We start from the raw sequence: 8,367 nt of genomic DNA on the forward strand, positions 1-8,367 counted from the left end.
TTCCTTCCTCTTTCTTTTTCTTTCTTTCCTTCCTTCCTCTCTTTTTTCTTTCCTTCCTTTTTTCCTTCCTTCCTTCCTTCCTTCCTTCCTCTTTCTTTCTTTTCCTTCCTTCTTTCCTTCCTCCCTTCCTTCCTTCCTTCCTCCCTCTCCTTCCTTCCTTCCTCTTTCTTTTTCTTTCTTTCCTTCCTTCCTCTCTTTTTTCTTTCCTTCCTTTTTTCCTTCCTTCCTTCCTTCCTTCCTTCCTTCCTTCCTTCCTTCCTTCCTTCCTTCCTCTTTCTTTCTTTTCCTTTCTTTCTTTCTTTCCTTCCTTCCTTCCTTCCTTCCTTCCTTCCTTCCTTCCTTCCTCTCTCTCTCTCTCTCTCTCTCTCTCTCTCTCTCTCTCTCTCTCTCTCTTTCTTTCTTTCTTTCTTTCTTTCTTTCTTTCTTTCTCAATTTATATAGCTGCCCATCTCACAAGCAAGCATCTTTGGGCAGCATATAACAAACACAGTTAATAAATAGATAAAAAAGTATAAAAACCAAACTAAAAGAAATAATAGACTAAAAGATGTTAACAGTTGTGGAGCCACCTCCCTGGTCCACCTGGGACCCCCAGGCCTGCTGGCCTAACCAGGCCTTGAGGGACCCCTAGAGACTCAACAGAGACGACTCCAACCTCACCTCAAAGGGGAGAAGTCCCCAGGGGGTGGGGGCCAACCCAGAAAAGGTCCCTCTGGGCTGATAAAGGGACCCGTAGCCTGCCTTCTCTGCTGGATCTGGAGTTTATCCTCCCATCTGCAGGTCTCCTGCTCCTTCCTGGGACTCTGCATGGCTGAAGGGGGTGAGCCCACCAAGACCGGGCTGCTAAAGGCCCCCAGGGATGCTGTGGGGGGGGGCAGGAGAGCTGCTGGAGCGGGAGGGCAGACCCTGCAGGTGGGAGACCTGCTGGGTGCTCAGCTCAGGTCAGAGCCACCTGCTCAGCCCCCCCCCTCCTTCCCCCCCCCCCCAGATGAAGCAAATGCAACTGAGCCACAGGCAGCTTTATCTTCTTGCCCAAAGACGCGTCTCCAGGTCCAGCCGGACTCCTGGCGATGGTCTCGGCAGCGGCTGAGTCGGTGTGCCAACTGGGATGGTTTCGCACATTCCCAGTCCTGGAAACCCTGGGGGTGCTGCTTCCAGAGACCGGGGTGGGGGGCTGTCCACTGGAAGGAGGAGTGGGGTGCCAGGCTGGGCGCTGCCATCTGCTCTGCCCCGGCTATCAGCCACCTCAGGGCAGCTTTCACCAAATGGCCAAATTGGCTTTGACCCTCCAGAATGTGGCTCTCCAGTTAAGGCCCAAACCTGGTCAGGTTTTCCGTCTGATCCGTTTTCCGACTTCGTTAGGGGCAACCAAATGAAGGAGCTGGCAGGGTAATGGCTGACTTGATGCATGATTTCAAATGGAGACCTGGACGTGTCCCCCCCCACCCAAACCCAGCACCATACACCCCCGTGCTCGGTCCCGCTGCTGCTGCTGCTTTTCGTGGTGCCGCAAAGCCCTCGGAGGTGCCGAGAGGTTCCTTGCTTTCCCTCGTCCCAGAGGGGGGCTTGGGGTGGAGGCTGGTGAGGGTCATCTTGCTGCAAAAGCTGGGTGTTTGAGGTAGAGCAGGGGAGTCCAGCGATGGCCCCCTGTGGACTTCCACTCCCAGAATCCCCCACCCGTTGAAGGCCGCAGGTCTTAAAGTGGCCAACATCCCTAGTGTAGAAAGAAAGAAAGAAAATACTTTTTTTGTGTGTGTCTGTTGGAATTGCCCTCTTCAGCAGCAGGGTGTGTGTGTGTGTGTGTGTGTGTGTGTGTCAGCTGCCCCATAAATAAGTGGATAAACAGCTGCTTTGTCTTATTTTCCAGTTTATGGTTGCTTTTTTTGTTAAAGCTACGTGTTTGTTCCACGGAGCTCCCCATTAACCAGGCAAAGGGAGGCCTCGTACGGTCATTTACCTGCCTGCGGGTTGAGTTTGGGGACGCCTGCTTATCCCCCCGCAAGGGAGGGGGGGACGGTTGGAGTAAATTAGAGATCTATAAAAGCAAACAGAGGCTTTACCAGATCCTCACGTAGAGCAGGGATCTTGTGCCCTACGTGTTAAGCAGGAGTTCAGTCCGGTCTTGTGTAGCTGGATGGCAGAATTTGGCCGATCTGGGTGGTCTTGGGGAAGCTAAGCAGAGTCCGATCCAGAGTGTCCTTGGGCGGTGGATCGGGGATGAGGCCAAATTTGAGGAAGGGGCTTCAGTGGCCAGAAGTGAGCCCCACAGAGCCTTGATCTGGGAGAAAATGTTGATGCCCAAGGACAGGGGTAGGCAACCTTGGCTCTTTTATGACTCGTGGACTTCAACTCCCAGAATTCCTGAGCCAGCAGAGCTGGCTCAGGAATTCTGGGAGTTGAAGTCCACGAGTCATAAAAGAGCCAAGGTTGCCTACCCCTGCATAGCTGGCTCAGGAATTCTGGGAGTTGAAGTCCACGAGTCATAAAAGAGCCAAGGTTGCCTACCCCTGCATAGCTGGCTCAGGAATTCTGGGAGTTGAAGTCCACGAGTCATAAAAGAGCCAAGGTTGCCTACCCCTGCCCAATGAGAACGTGACCCAGGAGCCTTCAGGAGTCTGGGTGCAAATACTGTAGTAGTACATTTTAAAAAAAGGATAAAGGTTTCCCCCTGTCTGCCTCCAGGGGGCGCTGTTCACCCCCTTTCTTAGCCGGGGGAGGGCCACAATTGTCCTGGGGCCTGAAGATGCTTCCGTGGTCTCACGTGGCCGGCATGAGTGCATGCCAAGGCACGCAGAACGCGGTTGCCTTCCCACTGAAGGGGTGCCTATTTATCTACAGGGAGTCCTCGACTTACAACCACAGTTCAGCCCAAAATTTCTGTCGCTAAGCAAGGTGGTTCTTAAGTGGGTTTTGCCCCAGTTTACGACCTTTCTTGCCAGAGTGAATCACCGCGGTTGCTCAGTTAGCGACACGGTTGTTAAGTGGATCTGGCTTCCTCATGGACTTTGCCGGTCAGAAGGTGGCAAAGGGGATGGCGTGACCCCCCCCCCCAGGATGCTGCGACCGTCATAAATACGAGTCTGTTGCCAAGCGTCTGCAACGGTTGTAAAGTGTGGAAAACAGGTCATTTTTTCAGTGCTGTTGTAACTTTGAACGGTCACTAAATGGAATTGTTGTAAGTTGAGGACTGCCTGTATTTCCACTTGCATGCTTTTGAACTGCTGGGGTGGCCAAGGGTTCATAACCTACCCACCCTTTTTGCAAGGCTCCCCCTGGTTCTTGGCCCCTACAAAGATTCCTCCCCACTCCACCCCCACCCCCCCATTTTGCTGACCTCCCCTCTCTGTTGCAGCTACCTGGGAGACGGGCGCTTCCACCTGGAGTCCATCATGATCGCCAACCCCGGCATTCCCGCCTACAGGTATCTTCACGGCCGGGAGAGGGTGGGGCCGGACAGCCGAGAGGGTTTCCCCTCGGAAGCCAGCCCACTCGGGGCCTGGGCTGCCCTCTGGCGCACTCCCACCCCACGGGCAGAAGGGATGCCAGGCCACAGGCAGGCTGCGGCTAGAGGGCAACAGTGGGGGGGGGATGGGGGGGACACAGGGTTCTTCAGTGGGGTGAAGATGAGAGTTGAAAGGGAAGCCATGTCTGCTTTCCCCGGGGGCCCAGAGCCCTCCCTGCCCCTTTTGTTTCCCGGCGGGGGGAGGCCCACTTGAGCGTGCATCTCTGGAACAGACCCAGATGCTTCTGCTGTGTGTGTGTGGGGAGGGGACACTGATGGACAGGGAGTGGGTCACCCGGGGATCTCCAACCCTGAATGAGGGCCTGTGTCTTGGGTCTGCCACAACAGGGTGGGCAGACACAGCCCTCCCCCCCCCAGCCTTTCTCACCAGAACTGCCACAGATTGGTGGGATGTTTTCCTGTCCTGGGGAGCAAGAAATGGGGTCTTTCAAAAGCAGTAGCCCAGGAAGGCAGTAAAAGGGGCTTCACATGAAAACATGGAGTCTTATTTGGGGTCCTGGGGGCAGTTCTGGGGACCGCCTCCCAGATAGGACGGGGATGATGGCAGTCGATGCTCAGGAGGGTTGTCAGGATGGTGAACACGCTAGAACAGGAGTCTTCAAACTTGGCCCTTTTATGACTTGTGGACTTCAACTCCCAGAATTCCTCAGCCAGGCACGCGTGCCTGGCTGAGGAATTCTGGGAGTTGAAGTCCACAAGTCATAAAAGGGCCAAGTTGGAAGACCCCTGTCTTAAAGCATCCTGGCTGAGGAATTCTGGGAGTTGAAGTCCACAAATCATAAAAGGGCCAAGTTTGAAGACCCCTGCCCTAGAAGGATGAGGACTCAGCTACGTTTCGCCTGCAGAAAAAAGTCTGAGACAAATCAGGTTGAGAGTCTTCAATCCTCAGAAGAGCTACTGCTCGGGGGGGTTGTTCTCTGTGGCCCCTGAGAGCAGGAGCAGAACCAGGGGCCCAACCAAAGGCTCAGCACCAGGAGCAACTAATTTCCAGACTGGGCTGAAGGGGAGACTTCCTTCACTAGAGCAGGGGTCTCCAACCTTTCTCGGTTGGTGGACCGGAGGGAATGGGAGGGGGAAGCATTTTACATCCACGCACAGACACACAAATGGGGCTGCAAGCACGCACGATGCAAATGGGGGGGGTGCTAGCACTCGCGTGACACTCACTAGCACTGTGGTGTCCTGCGTAGCGGCGGCAGCGCTAGCTGACCTGCCTGTTCCGTGTCCCAGTGGCCAGTAGACCAGAGCCCAGTAGTGGGCCGTGGCCCACAGTTTGGGGACCCCTGCACTAGAGGACTTCAGACGGACGCTGGATGGTCATCTGCCAGAGATTTCCTAGGACAGGGTATCCAGTTTTGGTCACCATATTTTTAAAAAGATGCTGAGACTCTAGAAAGAGTGCAGAGAAGAGCAACAAAGATGATTAGGGGACTGGAGGCTAAAACATACAAAGAACGGTTGCAGGATTTGGGGAGGTCTAGGCCAGGGGTAGGCAACCTGGGCTCTTTTATGACGCGTGGACTTCAACTCCCAGAATTCCTGAGCCAACATGGCTCAGCTTGGAAACCTCTCCCTTTCCCCTCAGAGTGGCTGGCTCAGGAATTCTGGGAGTTGAAGTCCACCAGTCATAAAAGGGCCAAGGTTGCCTACCCGTGGTCTAGTGAAAAGAAGGACTAGGGGTGACAGGATAGCAGTGGTCCAGTATCTCAGGGGCTGCCCCAAAGAAGAGGGAGTCAAGCTATTCTCCAAAGCGCCTGAAGGCAGGACAAGAAGCAAAATAGATGAAAACTAATCAAGGAGAGAAGCAACCTGGAACTAAGGAGAAACTTCCTGACAGTGAGAACAATTAACCAGTGGAACAACCTGCCTCCAGAAGTCGTGGGTGCTCCATCACTTCTGGAGGTTTTCAAGAAGAAATTGGACAGCCATCTGTCTGGAATGGTATGGGTTCTCCTGCTTGACCAGGGGGTTGGACTAGAAGACCTCCAAGGTCCCTTTCAACTCTTGTTACTGTTTGGGTGGACTTCAACTCCCAGAATTCCACAGCCAAAAGGGGAATTTAGGACTTGGTCCATGCATCTGAAAGTTGCTGAGGTTGCGAATGCTGCTGGAGTGGATCACGCACGGACCCCAGTTCTCCGCTTATCCCGAGAACAGCCGAAAAACGCCTCCCCCCCTTAAAACCCGGGGAGGGGAGTGACCCAGTTAGGGCCTGATGGGAGCAGGGGATGTGAGGCACTCTTGCTAGAGAGGGACGTTCCTAGCCCGAGGCCTTCGATGGGTCCGACTTTCTCAGCATCTTTTTTAGTGACTCGGGCAAAAAAAAATTGAGGAACTGCTTATCAGGCTCGGGGCTGACGCAAAAAAACGAGATTGTATTATTTTGAAATAGTTAATTACACGCTGAATGTGGGTTGTTACCAGTGTAATGTAACTGCAAAAAAAAAATGTGTTTTTTAAACTGCATTACCGCAAAATTTCTGTCCAGCAGAGGCTTTAATTTGGTGACTCCAGTGGCACCGTCCAGCTCTGTGATTACAGGCAGGGGCTGTGTCCACCCTCTCCCGCCTTCCCGGCTTTTGTGGCTCGTGGCTCTAAAGCAGCGGTGTTCAGCATTGGCAGCCTGAAGACTTGTGGACTTCAACTCCCAGAATTCTTGCTGGCTGGGGAATTCTGGGAGTTGAAGTCCAAGGTCTTAAAGTGGCCATGCTTGGACACCCCTGGTCCAGCTGGCTGGGGAATTCTGGGAGTTAAAAATCCAAGGTCTTAAAGTGGCCATGCTTGGACACCCCTGGTCCAGCTGGCTGGGGAATTCTCGGAGTTAAAGTCCAAGGTCTTAAAGTGGCCATGCTTGGACATCCCTGGTCTAGCTGGCTGGGGAATTCTGGGAGTTAAAAATCCAAGGTCTTAAAGTGGCCATGCTTGGACACCCCTGGTTCAGCTGGCTGGGGAATTCTGGGAGTTGAAGTCCACAAGTCTTAAAGTGGCCAACCTTGGACACACACATCCCACTCGAAAGCTAAGCAGGGTCTGGTTTGTTACTCCTGGCACGGGGGAGTCCTAGGAATTCAGAAGGCCTCTGTAAGAAGGCCGTTGCCAACCCTTCCTGTGTGGCTTCAGGGAAGACGCCACGGAGATTCTTGAAGGGTCTGGGCAAGGAGTTGTGGTCTGCCTTGGTTGGGCCAGTGTGGCCTGGGGCCAGTCTGGGCACCACCTCAAAGACGGGTTCAGTTAGGAACCGGTTCAGGAAAGAGCCGTGAGGAAGATTCAGGAAGCAGAAGCGGCTCTGAGGGGGCTTGGAGGGCCCCTGGGAGACGGAGGGCCTTGTGAATGCAGGGCCCGAGATAAAAATGGAAGGCACCGGAAGGGCAGGAATCCTAACCGTGGCCCTTCTGGCCAAGAACCAGCGCCTGGAGGCTTCCAGCCAGGGTTAGCTGCCCTGAGAGGAAGGGCGAGCCATGATGACCTCAAGGGTGGCCCTGCCACTCCGTTCCCTTGTCCCAGGGAGCCACGGGTATTCCTCGACTCACAACCACAACGGAGCCCAAAAGTTCTATTGGTGTGCGAGACAGTCGTTCAGTGAGTTTTGCCCCATTGTACGACCTTCCTTGCCACAGTTGTTATACGAATAACTGCAGTCGTTAGTAACACAGTTGTTAAGTGAATCTGGCTTCCACGGTGACTTTGCTGGTCAGGAGGGGGCAAAAGGGGATCACACGACCCCTGCGACCGTCGTAAACGTGAGTCAGTGGCCAAGTGTCTGGATTTTGATCACGTGACCCTGGGAATACGACAACGGTTATAAGTGTGAAAATCGGTCATAAGTCACTTTTTTCAGTGCCATCTTTACGAGAACCGTTGTACTCGCACTCCTGACCTTGGGCCAGGCCTTGGGGAATCCAGGGCTTGGCTGCTGCCCACTCAGGGCCCCCTCCTTGCGCTCCTCCCTCAGGTACGATCCGTACAGCAAGGCCTTCTCCCAGGAGCTCTACGCCCACGAGCGCATGCAGGAGTCGCGGAAGGCAGCCATCCACCGGGCGGCCCGTGCCCACAAGTGGGGCCTCATCCTGGGCACCCTGGGACGGCAGGGGTCTCCGGCCATCCTGCAGGTGAGTCCTCTGGCCAGGCCTGGCAGCACCTGGAGCTGCTGGACCGGGCAGGGCTGCGCCTGGCGGACGCGAGGCCCTCGGATTGGCTGCAGCCTGTGGCTCCTGGGCTCCTTCTTCCCCTTCGGCCTTCCCTGCTTCAGAAGGGGGGGGCTGGGTGGGGAGGCAGCCCGATTTGGGGTCCCGTCCTGGAAGACCCCCGGGAGGCCGCCAGGGCAGGCTCTGAGGAGACCCTGACCGGCTCCAGCGAGGAAGGTGATCTGGGCAGGTCCCCCCAGAGCGAGGGCAAGGAGCTCCCCCCTCCCCTGATCTCCCCACTTCGTTTGGGGAAAGCCTTCGTGGGAATCTCCCCTTCTGGCAAGTGGCCCCCACTGCGAAGCTCCCTGCCCAAGGAGGCGGCAGCGAGGGTCCCCAGAGTCAGCCCCCTCTCCTTTTTTGCAGCACCTGGAGTCGAGCCTGCAGGCGGCAGGGCGTCCCTACGTCCGGCTTCTCCTCTCAGAAATCTTCCCCAGCAAACTGGAGCTGTTTCCAGATGTTGAGGCGTGAGTACTGGAAGACCCTCTTCATATTTGTTTGCCCTCTGGCTACACTGGGGGGGGGGCGGTCAGGAGGGCTGGAGAATCCCAGGCTATTGGGGGGTGTCTTTATTTTCTTAAATACACTGAGATTGTTGTATGTATTGCTGTGGTTCCAGTTCCATTGGGGGGGGGGAACTGGACCAAGTCTGTCCTGCATCCC

At 55.0% G+C, this 8,367-nt stretch overlaps 1 protein-coding gene across 1 annotated transcript in view; it reads left to right on the forward strand.

Moving 5' to 3' along the window:
* LOC107300323 (2-(3-amino-3-carboxypropyl)histidine synthase subunit 1-like) overlaps positions 1-8,175 on the forward strand; it is a gene marked incomplete at its 5' end in the record, with an annotated part of 17,016 nt that extends 8,841 nt beyond the window's left edge. The window contains 3 exons of the mRNA XM_015829656.1: positions 3,353-3,421; positions 7,476-7,632; positions 8,071-8,175. Coding sequence (XP_015685142.1) covers positions 3,353-3,421; positions 7,476-7,632; positions 8,071-8,175 — 331 coding nt within the window. The remainder of the gene's footprint in view (positions 1-3,352; positions 3,422-7,475; positions 7,633-8,070) is intronic.
* Positions 8,176-8,367: the final 192 nt, after the last annotated feature.

This window comes from Protobothrops mucrosquamatus, unplaced genomic scaffold (genome assembly GCF_001527695.2).
Source record: "Protobothrops mucrosquamatus isolate PMUCROS unplaced genomic scaffold, P.Mucros_1.0 scaffold6670, whole genome shotgun sequence".
Classification (NCBI taxonomy): Eukaryota; Metazoa; Chordata; class Lepidosauria; order Squamata; family Viperidae; genus Protobothrops; species Protobothrops mucrosquamatus.